Source organism: Myodes glareolus, chromosome 25 (genome assembly GCF_982192425.1).
Source record: "Myodes glareolus chromosome 25, mMyoGla1.1, whole genome shotgun sequence".
Lineage (NCBI taxonomy): Eukaryota > Metazoa > Chordata > Mammalia > Rodentia > Cricetidae > Myodes > Myodes glareolus.
The window spans coordinates 22,665,561-22,685,122 of record NC_142050.1 but is presented as its reverse complement, the minus strand read 5'-3'; the positions used below and the strand labels follow the sequence as shown (position 1 = coordinate 22,685,122).

Here is a 19,562-nt window from a genome sequence, read left to right as displayed (position 1 = left end):
TCAACTTGACAATGTAACTAGCTGAGAGCTGCTCATCAGATTCACATGACATGGGTCTTGATGGCCCATTGCCCAGAGTATCCTCTACCAGGCCTGCAACCAGATCCACACATATGTCATACAGTAGACCCCATTACCTGCTTTATGCAGTGTTCAGGAAGGCCTCCATCACACAATTAAATAAAGAAAACAACCTGTCTTCTGTCACAGAACAAGGGTCACTTGACTCCTATTACCTCTGAAACCTCAGGTTCAGTTGATTGACAAGGTGAGAAGCAGCAAATGTTTCTGTCCCAGTCACCAGGATCTACCTCATAACCTTCAGGCTTACCAAGGAGAAAGCATAGTCTGAAGTTACTGTTGATACAAAAGAAACCTTCTTCATAGCTCTCAGCAATGGCTTTGACAATGTCTTACTAAGACAGGCCAACTGGACCTGTTGGGACCACAGCTTCATGCAGCTGATCTGGGAAGCTTGTTCTAGCTATGATCACTTCAGTGTACTAGAGTCTTTCTGTGTTGTCTCTTCTGCCAGGGACTCCATGGTCTGTACCTCCCTTCTTCCTTTTCATGAAAATTATTTCAACAACAGCCATTCATCCTGATACATTTGTTGAGTGGCAGTTTTCACTCTTAGGTGGATATCACCTAGCTTCCTAATATTAAAGATCTGTGAGGAATTATTTCATGTAGTTTTCTCTAGACATAAAAATAAAAATGTACCATATTCATCTTCTTGGGTCTGGGTTACCTCACTCAGGATAGTGTTTCCTATTTCCATCCGTTTGCATGCAAAATTCAAGAAGTCATTGTTTCTTACCACTGAGTAGTACTCTAATGTGTATATGTTTCACACTTTCTTTATCCATTCTTCCATTGAGGGGCATGTAGGTTGTTTCCAGGTTCTGACTATTATAAATAAAGCAGCTATGAACATAGTTGAACAAATGCTTTTGTAGTATGATAGGACATCTCTTGGGTATATTCCCAAGAGTGGTATTGCTGAATTCTGATGTAGGTTGATCCCAAATTTTCTGAGAAAACACCACACTGATTTCCAAAGTGGTTGCACAAGTTTGCATTCCAACCAGAAATGGATGAGTGTTCCCCTTATTCCACATCTTCTCCAGCAAAGGCTATCATTGGAGCTTTTGATTTTAACCATTCTGACAGATGTAAGATGGTATCTTAAAGTTGTTTTGATTTGTATTTCCCTGATCACTAAGGAGGTTGAGCATGACCTTAAGTGTCTTTTGGCCATTTTAACTTCTTCTGTTGAGAATTCTCTGTTCAGTTCAGTGCCCCATTTTTTAAGTGGATTAATTTATGTACTCACTCATAAGTGGATTCTAGCCATAATTAAAGGACATTGAAGCTTTCTAGAGAAGCTAAATGAGAAGGTGAATTCAAAGAAAAATATATAGTTATCCTCCTGGATATTGGAAGTAGATAAGATTGCCAGGCAAAAGTTGGGATATTGGGGGTGGGAATGGGGTGGGGTAAGGGGAGAGGGGGAGAGAGAAGTGAGAAGGGGAGGATGGGAAGAGCTTGGGGGAATGGAGCAGTTGGGATGGAGGAAGGGTGGATATGGGAGCAGGTAAGTATAGATCTTAATTAAGGGAGCTCTTTTAGGGTTGGCAAGAGACTTGACTCTAGAGGGGTTCCCAGGTGTCCAAGGAGATGTCCCCAGCTTGTTCCTTGAGCAGCTAAGGAGAGGGCGGCTGAACCGGTCATATCCTATAGTCACACTGATTAATATCTTGCATATCACCATAGAACCTTCATTTGGTGATGGATGGAGATAGTGACAGAGACCCACATTGGAGCACTGGACTGAGCTCCCAAGGTCCAAATGAGGAGCAGAAGGAGGGAAAACATGAGCAAGGAAGTCTGGATGCGAGGAATGTGCCGACCCACTGAGACGGTAGGGCTGATCTAATGGGAGCTCACCAAGTCCAGCTGGACTGGGACTGATGGAGCATGTGATCAAATCGGACTCTGAACATGGCTGACATTGAGAGCTGACTGAGAAGCCAAGGACAATGGCATTGGGTTTTGATTCTACTGCATGTACTGGCTTTGTGGGAGCCTAGTCTGTTTGGAAGCTCACCTCCCTAGACCTGGATGGAGCGGGGAGGACCTTGGACTTCCCACAGGGCAGGGAACCCTGACTGCTCTTTGGACTGGAGAGGGAGGGGAAGGGAGTGGGGGAGAGGGAGGGGATGGGGGTGGGAGGAGGTGGAAATTTTTAATAAAAAATAAAAAAATTGTTGGAAAAAAATAAAATAAAAAAATTAAAATGTAGTAGTGCTATGGGATAATGCTCTTGTACACTATAAAGATTTGTCATTCATATTGGTTTAATAAAACACCAATTGGCTAGTAACTAGTCAGGAAGTATATGTGTGGCAACCAGACTAGGAGAATTCTGGGAAGAGGAAAAGCAGAGTCAGTCACCAACCAGACATAGAGTAAGCAAGATGAGAATGCCTCACTGATAAAAGTTACCAAGCCACAAGGCTAAACATAGACAAGAATTATGGGTTAATTTAAGTTGCAAGAGCTAGTTAATAATAAGCCCGAGATAATAGGTCAAACAGTTTATAATTAATTCTCTTTATTTATTTGGAACTGAATAGCTGTGGGACCAGGCAGGACAAAAAAAAATCCATCTACATCGTAGTCCAAATATTGAACAGACTAAAAAATTCTTAATTCTCATTTCCCTATTTAGTCTTGCTACCGAATTCCTATGTTGTGATCCTAACAGTGAGGATGATGTTAATAAATAGGCCTTTGGGGAGATGATTATATCATGAGGGTGGAACCCTAGCAAATGGCTGTAATGTTATGAGGAAGATTCAGAGAGCGGCTATAATCTTTCTGCTACATAATGACATAGTCGGTGCTTTTGAGCAGAAAGAGTGATCAGGGATTACTCTGCTATCCCCTGTCCCCCTGACCTTGGACATTCAAACTTCCGGAAACACAAAAGTTTCTGTTTTCAAAAGGTATCCAGTATTATTGTGTTTTTTATAGTAGTTCAACCCTGCCCCCCCCAAAAAAAACCCTATAAAGTATTATTTTAGTTTAGTTTGACAGAAACAAAGGCCTTTGAAAAAATTGCATTCTCCAATGATGAATGCATTCCTTGTATAAATACATCCTCAGTAACATAAAATGGGTAGTGGATCAGTATCTTAAATTGTTCTGCATTCCTATGAGTAGTACATCAGTATTCACAAGAGTCGCAATGTGAGAACAAGCTTAATGACACATGGCGAAAGAACAGGAAAGGAATAGAGATGTCTTACCATTTTCAGCACCATGGAGAAACCTGCCAATTATGGTAACTCTATGAATTTTGGGCACACAAAGACAAATGTTCCATAATCGCATTTATATAAGATACCCCAAGTGGTTAAACTTATATGTGCCCAGTACTACTCAATGGTGGTTGCTGAGAGCTGGGGCTGAGCTTCCAGAGTACAGTGAAAAGATGTTACTCAAAGGGTACAAAGTTTCAATCATGGCAGATGAGTTCCAGTACAATAAAGTGACTATGGCTAACTTTGTACTGTGTCATTTACTTGAAATTTGCTACAAAGTTAGTTCTTAAGTGTTATGAACATAAAAATAAAAATAATGGAATCCATGTGAGATGATGGGCTTGTTAATTAGCTATATGGCAATTATTTCACAATGATAGATTTAAAAATATCAAATTGTGCACGTTAAGTATATGGTTTTTGTCAGTTGCTAGCTGTGACCTGGGAGAGGAACAAAGTGATAGGAATGTAGTTAAGACAAGTGAAAAAGTGGCAAGGTCATTCCGTTGATATCTCTCTATATGGTTACATGTTGCTAAAGAATATTCCACTGTATGTTTATATCTCAGCTTCGTTGTACATTCATCAATTAAAGTATATGTGGCATATTAGTTTGGAGTTCGTGTGTGTGTGTGTGTGTGTGTGTGTGTGTGTGTGTGTGTGCACTACTATTAGGAACATTCAAAAATTATTTGCAGGAGAATATATTTTTATTGGTTCTTGACTAAGCACCTGGATGTGTGTTTGTAACAAAGGGTCAGAGAGTTCTCCACAGTAGTGGTAGTATTGAGCTCCTACAAGCAAATCTATATAAGTTGTTCTAAACGCTAACTACCAGGGGATAATGTATCCACACGCTGAGGATGTACTGCTATCTCACTGTATTTTCATTCCTATTTAACGGCAACAACAATTGGTGAATGACAGAGCTCACAACAGGACTTCATCTCAAATATCATAGGTAAGTTGCTTAAGCTCCCTATTTCTGAAGTTCTTCTTCCTCTAATTGTTGCAAATCACAGTACTGGCATCATAGGATAATCTGGAAAATTGGTGCATAAAGTATAGGAAATTCTCAGAACAATGTCTGAGGCATAGCAAGTGTAGAATGACGGTTTTCATTATATTTGTTGTTGTTCATTTTAACTAAAATATGTTTAGCTATTTTAGCAAATATCATCAGCATATATTAGATGCATGCTTCAGTTGTATCACAAAGTCAATCTCCTGAAACTTTTCCTGGGAATATTTTATAGTGGGGGGAAGCCACCAAAACAAAGAGTAGTGTGGGTTCGTGTTCACCTCCCTGTATCCCAGACATAAAATAAAATGCAAACAGATGAGTTAAACTTATTTTTGTATGGCTAATGAAGAAATTAATTTAAAAGTCCACAGCTCTTGCTCAATCATGATGCAGGGGGGAGGAGCTTGGTCAAGCCTCAACTTGATATGCCAGGTTTTGTTTACTAGCATGGGAGTCTTTATTCTTTCTGAGGAGTGAATGGGGAATGGGGAAGGAGGTGGGGGGGGGGAGCAGGAAGAGGGGAAGGGATACTGTGGTTGGTAAGTAAAATGAATAAAAAATTTGAAAAATAATCTACAAATCTTGGCAATGTTGGGGTTAGAGTTATAGGTAAAAGAGAAAGAATGGAGAAAAGAAAACTTCAAAGTAGATTTTTGGGAGAAGAGAGGAAGTACAAGCAGACATACCAGGGCCAGTAGAAAAGCCAGATAAAATCTGGATAGGGCTGAAGCAGCTTCATAGAAGCCCTGGGATTTATGACTGACTTAGCAGAGTAGAAGGTAGACAGGATGTGGAGGTTTAGAATGGAAAGATCTAGATCAAATATGAATACCAGGTAGGGCAGAAAATCGAGTCGAGTCTGAGAAACGAAGAAACTGACAGCTTCTGCTCATTAAAGGTAGAGTCTTTTAAAAATAAACCAGTGTCTTCAACTGAATTGTAAGCTCAAGGAGGCCCCCAATACTGGAAGCAAACATTTCTACAAGAAAAAAAATAACATCTCCATGCTATATGGAGGAAGAATACATCCACCAGAGACAGATTACAGATCTTAGTCTTTAGTAAATAATATCACACTCTTACCTTAAAGCATTCAAGGAAACAAACCTTACAACTGGAATGAACCATGTAGAGGAGAAAGTATCAAGGATTCAAATAAAGGATTAGACCACACAAGAAATAATATGAAAAGATTTTTAAAGCACAGGAAAAGACCATGTAGGAAGCGGGGGATGCTGTCAAGGGACAAAAACTTTATTTATTTAATTTAGATCTCCTGAGTCAATTGGAAGTGTGGGGGTCATGTGAGAGGGTAGACAGGGAGAGGGGAGAAAGGGAAGGAGCGGAGAAAAATGCATAGCTCAATAAGAACAATTTTTTTTAAAAAAAAAGAAAGGTTATTTTAAAAGGGCAAAACTTATTATAGGCAGATGTGAGAAAAGAATCTCATGTTGTTGGGGAACCTTGTTAACCATTCATCTTTAAGAGGTGGGTCTTACCTGGATATTAATCCACATACCTTCGAACACCTGATTTTTGACACTTATGCTGGAGAGGTTGTGGGGAAAAGGGAACGCATTGCTGATGAGAGTACAAACTAGTACAGCCCCTTTGGATGTCAGTGTGGTAATTTCTCAGAAAATTATGAAATAACCTTCCTCAAAACCCAGTAATACCACTTTTGGGTATATATCCAAAGGATGTTCAGTCATGCCACCAGGACATGTGCTCAACTATGTTCATCGCAGCTTTGTTTGTCATAGCCAGAACCTGGAAACAACCTAAATGCCCCTCGACCAAAGAATGGATAAGGAAAATGTGATACATTTACACAATGGAGTACTACACAGCAGAAAAAAATAGCAACATCTTGAATTTTGCAGGAAAATGGATGTCACTAGAAAACATTATATTGAGTGAGGTAACTCAGACACAGAAAGACAATTACCACATGTACTCACTCACAGGTGGTTTTTAAATCCAAAGCAAAGAAAACCAGCCTACAAATCACAATCCCAGAGAACTTAGAAAACAATGAAGACCCTAAGAGAGACGCAGATGGATCTAGTCTACATGGGAAGTAGAAAAAGACAAAATTATTATCCTGAATAAATTGGGAGGATAGGAACCTTGGGGGAGGGATCAAAGATGGAAGGGAGAGGCAGGGAGGGGATCAGAGAAAAATGTAGAGCTCAATAAAAGCCAATTTAAAAAAAAAGAAGATAATGTCAAAAAAAAGAGGTGGGTTTTAGTTAAGACATGGCTTTGCTAGGACCCAGGGTAAAGCATGTGCACCTCCAGGTACTGCTCTCTGCGCCTTTTCCAGCGGGACATTGTTTTGCTTGGATTTCCCGTTTCCTGCTTTGTGAGTTTTCCCCTTATAATAAATAGAATATAATTGTTTTATCCTTAGCTAACCTGGTTGTTTCAACACCACGTTAATGGCATAAACTATATCTTCAACAAAATCATAGAAGAAGAAAACTTCATCAAAGTAAAACAAAGCCATGCAGATAAAAGAAACTCATAGAGCACCAAATGAACAAAACCAGAAAAAAAAAATCTCCTCCTGGCATACTGTAATTAAAACACTAAGTATGAAGGGCAAAGAAAGCATACTGAAAGCTGAAAGAAAAAAAACATAAGTCACATATAAGGGAAAACTGAAACCCTAGACAAATGACTACAGGCAACTAAGGAATGCTGGGAGTGGGAGAACTGCCTTCCCTGCAGATGAGCCTCCTAATTGGTTATCCAATACCAACTGCTCAATACTAGAGTTATGCATATATACAAGTAAATGTAAATAAATAACAATAAAAGAAAAATCAGCTGGTACTTATCTGTTTACAATAACAGTTAAATAAAAAGAGGCCTTCAACTGAAGAGGAGGCAAAGAGCGCATGCATAGGCTTGGAGGAAGAGAAAGGAAGGAAGAAAACTTTGAAATTGTATTTTAATTTAATTCAACAATAAAAATTAAAATAAATAAATAAAAACTTTTACTTCATCTCTCTCAGAAATCTCTGATGCCTCAAAATTTTATTTGCAAACCAGAGCACTCTAAACTTAACATAGCATTTAAAACACACTATGTTGTCATTTTCTTTTTTATTGAAAATATTTTTTTCATACAATACAACCTGACCAGTTTCTGCTCCCTCCACTCCTCCCAGCAATCTCCTCCCCTCTCCCCCAGATCCATTTTCTCCCCATTTCTTTCACCTTCAAACAAACAAGAAACACTTGGCAATAATGAATACCAAACTTGAGGGAAATAATAGTCAATAAATGTGCTATGAACAAATAAATGACCATGTGAATGACTGGATAAAATTGGTCATTTGGAAACACAAATTAAAAGACAATTAGGAATGAAAATATAGCTAGATTACTGTATAAAAATGGTTTCTGAACCACTTTTGTACATAAGTACAAAAATAAGGAAGATTGTCATTTGTTGAGTTTGTTTTACTATAAAATAAAGATATGCAAATTTTATTTTTAAAGTTATAAAATTCTTACCTCTGTAATTGGGTTGACTAACACACTCCAAACATACCTTTTTACATAAAGAATTTTTATCTTAATACTTACTTGATCATTTTTGAAACTGTGACAAACTACTAATAAAGACACTCATTTAAAGTAATTTGATTTTATTCAATTCTCCTCCTGAGACAAAAACCATTATCCAAGTATGGCTGCCTTGGTCGTTACTAGTCTTTCTTAGAAGAATAGACATTTTTCATTTAAATATCAAAATAGAATCTCAACCATTAAAATAGAATCCCATTTTGCATTTCTGAGTTAGCACAAGACTATAACAAATATTTCAAACGCTGGGAGCAGATATGACTAAGGGACACCCACTGATACTTGACCTAGGAAATTCAGAGGCCCCTAGAGCAGATGATAGAGTATGTGAGCAACAGTTATGAAAAAGAGAAGGTTTTTTCCAGGTAGGAGATAGAACGCTCGGCCAGGATCTACATGGGTGTTTAGACAAATATTGTTGCGAGTGCACACATTAACATTTGTCACACTTTCAATATCAGGTCTCTCCTTACAACCCATCTTGGTATAACAGGTGCATTTAAAATGCTCAGAGAAGTACTTCAGGTCGCCAACTGTAGGGTTGCCAACTACTTCAAACTTCCTATTTTTCAAAATAATTTCTAAATTCTCCGGATTCAACTGAATATAGTGATTTGAATTCTCGTCTTTCCTTGTACAGATCCCTTGATGGTTGCAAAGTGTTTGGCTGCACATTTTGGCTGCTAGGGTGACGTTGATTATGTATGGATACAGAATAGAGCTCACATATTGGTGTAGGACTGGACAAGCTGTCTGTAAAAAAAAATAAGACCATCAGTGAGTGTAGAAAGGCTCACGTTCCTGTGTGAACAGATATCTTATAGTAACTCTTAAAAACAAATGAAACATCTGACTGAATTAGTGACACAAATACTCATTTTCACTCAGACAAGGAAGGCTATTCCAACTGTATTTTAACATCTGCAAGTTTTGTAGGTCATTTAGTGTGACAAAAGAATTGCTTAGTTGAGGCTTAGCCTATCTATCCCAGACTTCATCTTTCCTAATAATTCATGAATTAGTCAAGAGTATGGAATTTTAAAACTGTTATATCCGGACTTTGAGGTTTGCTTGCCTGACAGTAGTATCACCTTCATTAATAACCATGTCTGCCAATCAAGCATGCCTCAAGTTTTGTACATCTTTGTTTCTTCTCTGGCCCACATAAGGAAAATTAGCTAACTTGGTTGTGTTTCAGCTTCATCACTTTAGAATAAGAATGATTTCACAGGCTGCCTCATAGGGTTGTTGTGAAGACAACTGATAAGACGTATGTACATGAGACCTAACATTTCTTCAGTTAACTTTCAATGAGTTAAACATAATTAAACAGATTCAAAACTGATATCTCAAAATAATAAAATATGTTCAACTGTGTATCTTTTAGATAAATGTTACACTGTCAATGGTGCGCATGACAGTTCTTTAACAAATTGTGTATGTAAGAGAGATGAAGGGCAGCGTGGTCCATCTTAACATTGCTGTTCTTAAACTTGGTCAGAGGTCCTTAAAAAACATTGTTGATTATGATCTGTCATGATCAACAGTTCTACTGAATGAGCCAACTATGGTAGCACTTTGACAGGAAAAGTAAAGGCTCTTCGCAGCTGACTTGAATCTATTTGCTATTTTCCTTGTGTTGAGACTCTATTTTTGGTTCAGTAATGACTTGGAAAAGATATCTGCCCTCCTGTCCCCAGAGCCTGTGACTGTGTGAGCTTACAATGGAGGAGGCTGTGGATATGCTTAGAAGCCAAAAAGGGAAGTAGCTGAAATCTAGCCTGGAGAGCCAGCTACCAAGAAACAGTCCACAGTGGTTCTGCTTCAGCTGCAACGTCCAAGTTCCTACCTTGAGTTTCTTCCCTGTAGTCCCTCAATAATGGACTACGGTCAGAATGAATAAGCCAAGCATATCCTTTCGCCTGTAAGTTCTGGTCAGAGTGTTTTCTTGCAATAAAAGCCAAACTAAGAAAACTAATGTAGCAGGTTCATATGAAGCTCTTCTAGTATTCTATTTGTGTGGAATGCTGTATATTTGTATTTTACATGTGATTGACTTCTTCTTGTCATTCTGGCTGTAAATAATTAGAAAATGACTATCCAAGATACTTTCTTTGTAAACTCACACCTCTGTGTTAGCTGCTTATAAAGCACCGATTTTTAATTTTTATGTAGCTTTTCCTGAACACTATTATATTCTAAGAGTTTATGGACTGCGCTAACATTCTTAAATATTATATTCTCAGTGCTAATGATACATTAAGGAGTATTGAAGCTATTTTCAGAGATAAGGATGAGACAAAAGGCAGATTGTGGGAATGAAGAGGATTTGAGGGTCATCTTTCATCTTCTCTGTGGAAAAATTTAAACTGGCAGCCTAAGAGGTGCTATATAATTAAACCCACACTGGCCAACTTCAAGTTGCCAACCAATAACACTGAATGCAGAGTTGGGAACTGAGAAAGCCACTATTTCACAGTATGAGAGTATGATGTGAATAGCATCCATTCTAGAGTGTTCCACCAATGCAGATACAGCAGATATACACAATCTCAGGTACTGGGGTGGACATGAAGCAAAATAACTAGTGTATTTAAGCATTAGTGATTTTTGTACTTAGTGAAACTTATTTATCTTTTGATTTTTAATAATGACCATGTTTAATAACTGTCTCACAAGAATCCCCAAAAATAAAGAAAAGCACGTCTCATAAGGTAGAACTGGTAGAACTGGTTTCATCACACCACAGGATCAGATAAAGTGGAGTGGAAGGAGATGGCTTATTTGATAATTTTTGTGTGTCAATCTTAACAACTAGAAACAGGCTGTGAACTGGCTGTTAGAGAGGCTAAGAAGACCCTTCTTGTGAAAGTAAAAGTACCTGGGATTTATTCTCATAACCAACTTCCAAAAGCCAAGTAGAATGTCATGTAATTATATGCTCATCACTAGAAAGGCAGAGACAAGTAAATATTTTGGGCTTTTTGGCCAGCCAATAGACCCAAATTGCTAAACTCTGAGTTACGTGACCGAACCTCTCTTAAAAGATAAGATGGAGAGCACTTAACACTGCTTCTGTGTACACACACGTACACACGTACACACACACACACACACACACACACACACACACACACACAAATCAGCCTCAGCTTAGCAATGTTAAACTCACATTCATTGACACATATACATATACACAGAAGTATATATGCACAGAAACTCTATCTTTTATTCAAGAAATTTGTAAAAATTATGACAATTCTTGATATGGGGAATAAATTCTAGAGACCTATTGTCTGACATTAAAGCATCATGTCAGAAAACTGAAATTGTAGTCCTGGTTTTGCTACTTACAACACAAAGCCTAGAGAACGTCAGTTAATCTCATTGAACATCTGATTCCTCAAGACAGATACAACATTTTCTACTTCATAATAAAATAAAATGCAGTATATCTTAACTTAGCGAGTATTTACTTATGATCAAGCATAATGCCAAGTTTCTTAACACAAAGTCCTTAAAAATCATTAAGGATAGAATTATTTTCTATTTCATATACCAAGACTTTACCTGTACACGTTGTGCTATAGATATAGAATCCCATATTACAACTCCACTGGTCCCCAGAGCAACAGCTTCACCAATTGTGTTCACAAGGTCATTCTGATAAAGGTGATACAAAGAGTTAGCAGGGAGTAACCAGTGGAGGCATTTATTTACACAGGACATATTCACCAAGCAGAGCATGCTGACTTACCGATAATGCTTTAAAAACTAATACAGTCTTTAAATCTTTTACTCTGGCATTTCTTTACTATATATATTTATATATTTCTGCTAGAAAAAGACCCAGATTACAAGAAGAGGAGGAGAAAAAGGAGGAGAATGGTTAAAATATTGTCTACATTTTGGAGTGCTTTCATGGCTACTGACAAACCATATGATTATATTAAACATTAAAAATGTACTAATTTTGCCTTCTTCAGAACATAGAACAACTGATGTCTGTATTCCTAAATGATACATAGAGCTGAATTATACTTTTGAAGAACATTTCATTCCTGTTGACACTATTTCTGCACAATAGCCCATAGCTGTAATTCTTTGATTTACTCACAAGAGAAAGGAACTCCCATATCCGATCAGAGAAAACAACGCGTGTGTACAGAAAAACAGGAAGTGGATTATTTTCCTCATGCACTTTAGATATCCTGATGCTTTCCACTACACGGTAGCGGTTGAAGAGTTTTGCATTTGGCGATGATTTCAATTCCCTTTTCAGATAGGTTGCTGGGTAAAGGGCTGTGCTTTCTTTCCATATCCAGCCAAGATTATTATTTCTATCTATTTCTATCTTAGGACATTTTCCTTTGTATCCTGGATCTAGGTAATTTTGATAATTATAGCAATCAGGAAAAAGAAAAAAACCCCAGAAGTATTGGGGTCGAAGTTTTTTCCCCAATTTTAATGTCTCTTCCATGTACTTTCTTCCTGCTGATTCAAATTGTTCTTTCGCTTTTACGGTGGCTTGTGCAATGTTCATACCTGAATTTTGGGTCTGTACCAACTCAATAGACTTATTCTTATAAATGTCCTTTGGTTTCCAGTTTCGTTCCCAGGTGGGCCTCCATTCTTCCCAGTCAATGACAGCTAGGCCCAGCTGGTCTACTGGAATGTAATGCTCGATGTCAGTCTTAGCTTTGTTCAAATGCTCCTGTAAATTCCCCGCCTGAGGTATTCCTCCAAACACTTCTTTTTGTTTCTCGTCCATATGCGGATACTTTCCAAGTCGGTCAGTATAGAATATTGTGACAGCCTGCCCTGTGGCCGACTTTCGGGGACTTCCAACTAAAGAGAAGAAACTCATATCCAATGAGTAATTAAAATTTCCAATACAAGGTTCAGCTGGAACATTCCAAACCCAAAGGAAAGTCTCATTTGGCATAAGTGGCGCAGCCCTATAATCCACAGCCAAGGAACATGGACTCAAAAGAAAGACTATTACCACTACCTGGAATGTACCCTCAGACTCAACAAAACTCCCCCTAAAGAGGTGCTTAAATCTCAACCCTCCCATCGTTGAGACTAATTGCTGTGCAAACACTTATTTCTTCTTACACACTTAGGCTTGTACAGTATTTGGTGCAAAAGATAAGAAAGATAGAGATGAAGTCACTATGAGGAATGACAGTATGATGACTGCTTAATGTTGAAGATTATACTTCCTGAGTCACATTTCAGGAATATTTTTGCAGCATGTTCAATCATCCAGAACTGAAAAAAAAAAACAAAGATGGACTTCATTGTAGCAGGGATAAGAGCTTTAGCAAGTCCTCAATGTTTTATGAAGAAAAGTTAATTCAGTTTCAAAAGACAGAAGGTCTACTATTGTGTTTAAAGCAATACATTTTTTTCTCTCCTGCATGATACAAAATCTGCAACAGTCAACATTAATCTTCAAAAATTACCCCTGATCCCAGACAGAACTGAATGTAACTATTATCTCTTTTATTATGTATATAAAACATTGTATCTAGCAATGCTTTAGTAAAAACCAGTAGAATAAAGATAAATTCTTATTTATTGATCTTAAAAGACCACTCTGCAATGATCGACTAAATTTTGAAAACAACCTTTCACAGAATTAAATTTTTCAGGTATGAAAGAAATTATTTTTAACTTTGGAAATCATAAAACTCAATGCATTCACTTAAATTGGGGGAGTCCTTGAAGTCAGTCATGAAAACATATACACACAACAAAAATGCATCCAAGAAGTTGTACTTATGAGTATAGCATAATGATCAAAGAAAAAGAGGCTATCAACTTGAGAATAAAGAGACTCATGGAAGTAGTTGGGGGGAGAGTATTTGGTAGGGGCTGGAAGGAGAAAAGTAAAGAGAAAAGTAGTCATCATTTTCATTAAAAATCTATAAAAAATGGAGATTGTGCATTACTAGCACAATAATACCAAAGAAATACTTACCAGGAGTCTTGATCTAGATAATGCAGAGGTGTATGGGGCTAATATCAATAAGCAAAGTCTTCATCAAAGACTGAGAGTCAATACAAAATGAAAGAAGAGGAGAAAGTTCTTTAGCAGAATTTATTTCAATTTGTAGAAATTTAGGGGAACCCCATACAGTTGCCACACACACACACACACACACACACACACACACTTATTACTGGTTTAGGTCCTCATACTTTCAGATATGATAATCTAGATATGTTAGTTGGACAATTAAAAAGAAATCAGTATACTCTAGGTTATCAGATATTTGTGGAAGTTATCACAACAAAATAAGGGTGGAACATCTGTATTTACAATAAATCACACATTAGTAGTACCCAAGAGATTGCTTTGTTTCTGCTTTAACCTCAAAAGAGATCTTTGGTATTTTGTTGACAGAAAACAGGAGAGTGAAGTGTCCCCGTCATCGATGGTTTAACCAGATTTTCTACATTGAGAACGTTCTTAGACAAATCTAACTAGAAAGAATACTTCAAAGCCTAAATATCACTCTGCATCCCAGTCAGTGCAGATAAAATGGAGCTCATTGCAAACATGATGACCCAAGAAAGTGCCAATCTATTTATAGCGCTTTTTCAAATTTAACATTTTGCCTGTCAGGGACATACCTGCCACAAATTCAATTGAATAGTAGTAATGGGGATTTCAATAATAATAATAATAATAGTAATAGTAATAATAATAATAATAATAATAATAATAATAATAAATAACTGAAGTAGACTAAGGTGGAATAAATTGTGATAAAGTGGGCTAGAGTAGGGGGCACCAGAGTGTGAAGGCAAACAATAAGGGTGCTAGTCTATGGATGCTTTCTGTTAGTTATCCTCTGTTGGTAATACAAACTTTCTGGTTTTTCCTCAACTCTTGCACTGTGACCTCTAGGAAGAAAGTTATGGATTCTGAAGGGGCCACCAACTGAGTGTCTTCTCATGTAATGTAATTTGACAGTCGTTACCAATAGGTAGAGCCCACAAACTGGCATCTCAGTTACCAGTAGGGATCCTCTACTTCAGACGACAGTCACAACAGGCAATTTTGATCAACCAGCTACACAGAAGGCTTCTTATAGCCCTCTTTTTGTGCTTCCCTTTTAAAGTAACTCAGAACTCAAGAAAACAGGCTTAAGGATTTGTCTTAACAGACGTTACAAAAGATGGATGAAGAAATACGCAAGATCCGATTGGGAGAGGCAGGAAAAAGTTTCATGCTTTTTCCACCCAGGACTCTTTATTGATCTGAGGCCTGAAAGCTCCCAAACTCTGTTCTTTCAGGTTTTTATAGTGACATTATTAAATAGTTATGATACAAGCCTCGGTAACTTTGCCAAAATGAGATTATACAAGATAGAAATTATCAAATGCCTGTAAACTGGGAGGAGGAAGGTAGGCAAGAATTGTCATGGCCTCTTTGTGGAATCTTCTACCAAATATAATGTGGAACAGGTCACTTCTAAAAAGGGGTTAGCCTTGTGATCTCTAATTAGATAAAGGGAAATCAGAGAATACTACCAGTTCAAAGGCAAAGCCCAGGGACAATTAGAAAGTCTATGACATATAGCAGGAAGGAAGCTGCGAAGTGGGAACTAACAACAAAAACCAAAATTTATGTCTTATAATGTCACAGTTAGGTACACATCTATGTTGTGCGGAGGTATTCATTTGTGTGTGTTGAGTAAAAGTACAAAATACATATTTATACTGTCAAATCAAACAAATCACTCTGAAGACCAAAATTTTGAAAGCTGATACATTTAAATTTGAATGCTAAAAGCTATTTTCTTATTCGGTGACTGACCAAAAATAAGCTGCTTAATCTTTTCAACAACCAAAAAAAAAAAAAAAAAGTCTTTCAAAGAATTCTATGATGTAAATATCTGAACTACTGTACTAAACTAAACAAGCATTTCTGATAGGGCCACCGGACTCAGTCTCAGTGTTAGCTTACCCAAGCTATTAAACTTCAGTACACTTTATGCTTACTTTCTTAACATTAAAATACAGCAATAATCGGGCTTCTGGGGTTAATGAGATGTTCAGTAGATAAAAGTGTGCTCTACTAAGTTCAGTGTCTAGCAATTGCATAGGATAGAACACAATAGCCTATATAGCTCCAACTCCAAGGGATACAACACCCTTCTTTAGCCTGCACAGGCTCCCACGCTCATGTTTATATAGAGACCAAAAAGACTTACATGAACATAATTTTAAAATAAAAATAAAATGTATAACAAATTAACAATTCATAGGTTTATTGTGTTAAAATAATGTACATAAAGCATTCAGCCTAATACCTGTGAAAGGTTCAGAATGCACTACCCTAAACCACAATGAACTAAACATTACTGAGCCAAAGTATATGACAGAAAACTCTCCGGTATACCTCAGGGCAAAATATCCATTATGTAGATGCTAAACTCCCTGTTCTAAGAACACATTTCATAACTGGACTAGGAATGACTGTTAAATTAGTACTGAAAAGGTTACTGCACAGTCCTTGCGATCAGCTGGTTTCTATATGTCTCCTGGTCATGTCCCCACACTTTGCTTCCTCTAGACGTTTCACTGCTCTCACTTGTTTCTTCATAATTATTTTTTGCTTAGAAAACATAATAGGGTCTTGGTCATGCACATCTCTTTGAAACTTCATGAAGGTTCCCATGTACACGAAAAAAAAATATTAAACAAAGGTTTTGCTTTGCTCCTATTGACATATTTATCAGTTCACTTCGTCATGCTCCCCAGATACAGAACTTCCGACACAACATAAGGCTTGTTTGTTTTGCTTTGGTTCTAGCAGAATGGGTTACCATCGCTTGAGATACAAGGTTTAGTCCACAGACAGCAGCTGACATTTTGGAGACACAAGAGTCAGCAAAAAGCAAGATGCCTTAACTACATGTGCCTCCCAGAGCTCTGTAGAGTATTGTCAATTAAAGCAAAGTTGTTTCTGGAGCATGCACACTTGCTCAAGAGAAAATCCATTTATTTGCTCTATCTTACATGTAACCGTGGAGTCTGCTAATCATATCTGGAAACCTGTGGATTTTTAATCTCCTCTGATAGTCCAATCACAAATGAACATAAAATTTCCATGAAGCTTCAAATCATGTTGGGTTTAGGGATGAAAAGCAATTGATTTTGCCCTAGCATTTATATTCTGACCAAATTCTTTCAACATTCACTGTCACATAACTATATTTCTGGAGGTCACCACTGACCTAAGGGAATACCCCAAGTCTCACACTGCCCTGAAGACGTTCCACTCTATTTTATAAACCTACCTTCTGCCCTTGGCAATTCTCACCCTTTGTTCACTGACTGCATGTTTGGTGGACAGACTAAATACATATTCACATGACCATGCTGACGCTACGACAGTGAAAAGGTTTTAGTAACTGTGATCATTCTTCACTTTCATATCTTTATGGAGTGATTTTTATCTAAAGGACTCATTTTCAACACGGGTAAACTACTTGTTCCAAAAGCACTGTGACACTCTTGTTAATTTCATATCTTGTAACAATATGAATAATTAGGACAAGTAGAACAGAAAATAGAAACTTTAGGTATTAAAAAACCAAGAAAATAAGCTTAAAAACTTAAAATATTACCTTAGCCCTTATAAAATTTTTGGCTTCAATTATGAGGCATAGACACTACTGTGTTAGTTTTTAACTCTATTGACAATATCTGCCATTCCTGGATTAAGAGGACTTTGCAGGAAGTTGGGTAGATAATTTGATACTGTGACTTAAGAAGCTACTGTGTGTGTGTGTATGTGTGTGTGTGTGTGTGTGAGAGAGAAAGAGAGAGAGAGAGAGAGAGAGAGAGAGAGAGAAGAGAAAGAGAGAGAAGAGAGAGGGGAGAGAGAGAGAGAGAGAAAGAGAGAGAGAGAGAGAGAGAGAGAGAGAGAGAGACTTATATAAAATAATTTCTTAGTAGTATATCCAGGGCATATAATAGTGAAAAAATATAGCCTTTGTTGAATGATAATTTTTTTATTCACTTTCAACCAAAAGACAAGTAAATATCAAGAAGTTTATATAAAAAATCATGCACTGTTACCTTGCTGGAAAGAACCTTATGAACACCGGCTTACCATCTGCATCTCCTGCCTCACGAAGGAAACTCTTCTTAATTCATGTGAATCATAGCTAACCTCAATCTACTCCAGCACTCCTAAAACAAGCAATGAGAAGACCATACCTATAAGTGACCTCATAGTTTAGATTTCACAGCAAATTCCAAGGTCCTAGAAGCAGATGACATCACAAAGCAGACAGATACTCCCAAGATACTTTATTTCCACCTCTTTTTCCGTACATTCAATTCTCCCATCCTTATGGAAGAAGTTTTTTTAAAATAAAAATCCCATATTTTTCACTTTTGCTGAAAACCTGACAGATAATTACCCATCTGAATCTTCTCAGTTTTCCGTGTGTTCTTCCACTATGGGCTCACTTTCAGACATATGACTTCCTATTCACTTTATTTTTTCCTAAGTCAAGCATGAAAGTGATAAAACTACATCAGTTTCCAAAACTCAAATTCTATTAATTTATCAACTTGATAATAATTTCAGTTACTATGGGAAAATGTGAACTAGTTTTTAGCCCTTTGAAGGTGAACATATGGTAGACTTACCATAGAATATCCCCCCCCCCCCAAAAAAAAAACTAGATGGCATAGAACAACATCCCTCTAGATTTCTTTCTCATGAGCTATCTCCATGCCTTGGAAAAACTCTGTGAAATCTCAAGGGCTATTCCTTGATCAGAGGCACTGGGAGCATATTTTTCTTTTGTTAAATATAAACATACTCATGATAGTAGATTTTTTAAGTTGATGTTGCAATTAAATCCTTGTGATTGGCTTCATAGGACTACCCCAACTTCTTGGTAAAATTCTTAAGTACTTGTAACATTGGTAGACCAAAAATCTAGATGCACCAGACCATGTAGATGGCTCAATTTCCCCAGTTTTCTTCTGTTAATCTGTCACTTGTCAGTTTAGTTCACAGAAACAGAACTTTTTTCTTTTTTATATTTAGTACAAAGAAAGCACTTAATTAATCTACATTGTTTCTGACTGTTTTTACCAACAATATTATCCTTGTCCCCACTCTCCTCTATATGTAAAACAGTAGCATGCATGAAAAGCAAAGTTTACTTCAGAATGTTTTAAATTGAGCTATCTATGGTGAGCCAAAGAAATTGTTTCTATGTGAACACAACACTTCATGGGAGTCATACCACAAGAGAACAGACCCGGTCATGATGCCTGCTTAGCCCAAGTGATGGTTCTCAGGAAATAAATTGTGTGATCCTGTGTAGGTACCCAGGTCTTTTTCCCTTTTCTTCATGGCGATTTGCAGGGCTGTTTGACCTCTGGCTCCCTGGCCTCTCTGCTCTGCACTGGCCTGAGGGTATAGTTTAGAAAGAACTTGGCTCTCTTTTGTTATGGTAATTCTACCTGTGAACAAGGTTCCAGCCGGGCCCTATACGCCTGCCACGCCTGCCTCCCCCAGCTGCTTCTGGCCTGAGGCGCTGGGCACCTGTCATCTTCTTCCACTGCTC

The 19,562-nt window shown here is 37.5% G+C and overlaps 1 protein-coding gene across 2 annotated transcripts; it reads right to left on the bottom strand.

Moving 5' to 3' along the window:
• Nucleotides 1-7,995: 7,995 nt before the first annotated feature.
• LOC125411077 (hyaluronidase PH-20-like) lies at nucleotides 7,996-18,197 on the bottom strand. Of its 2 annotated transcripts, none has more exons than XM_048450940.3 (4): nucleotides 18,052-18,197; nucleotides 12,068-13,224; nucleotides 11,521-11,613; nucleotides 7,996-8,703 (listed from the first exon to the last, which is right to left on the bottom strand). In XM_048450940.3, the coding sequence occupies exons 2-4, from the start codon at nucleotides 13,025-13,027 to the stop codon at nucleotides 8,257-8,259; spliced, it is 1,500 nt and encodes a 499-aa protein (XP_048306897.3). In that variant the 5' UTR covers nucleotides 13,028-13,224; nucleotides 18,052-18,197; the 3' UTR covers nucleotides 7,996-8,256. The 2 variants fall into 2 exon arrangements, with proteins under 2 accessions (XP_048306897.3, XP_048306898.3); XM_048450941.3 differs by having other exon boundaries at nucleotides 18,086-18,197.
• Nucleotides 18,198-19,562: the final 1,365 nt, after the last annotated feature.

Excerpts from the sequence above, each read along its gene's own strand:
- LOC125411077 (XM_048450940.3), bottom strand. The coding sequence starts at position 13,027 with ATGGGAGGGTTGAGATTTAAGCACCTCTTTAGGGGGAGTTTTGTTGAG. Across the intron at positions 11,614-12,067 it reads TATGGGAGTTCCTTTCTCTT|AATGACCTTGTGAACACAAT; the intron begins GTGAGTAAATCA and ends CACCTTTATCAG. Across the intron at positions 8,704-11,520 it reads CTATAGCACAACGTGTACAG|ACAGCTTGTCCAGTCCTACA; the intron begins GTAAAGTCTTGG and ends TTTTTTTTACAG.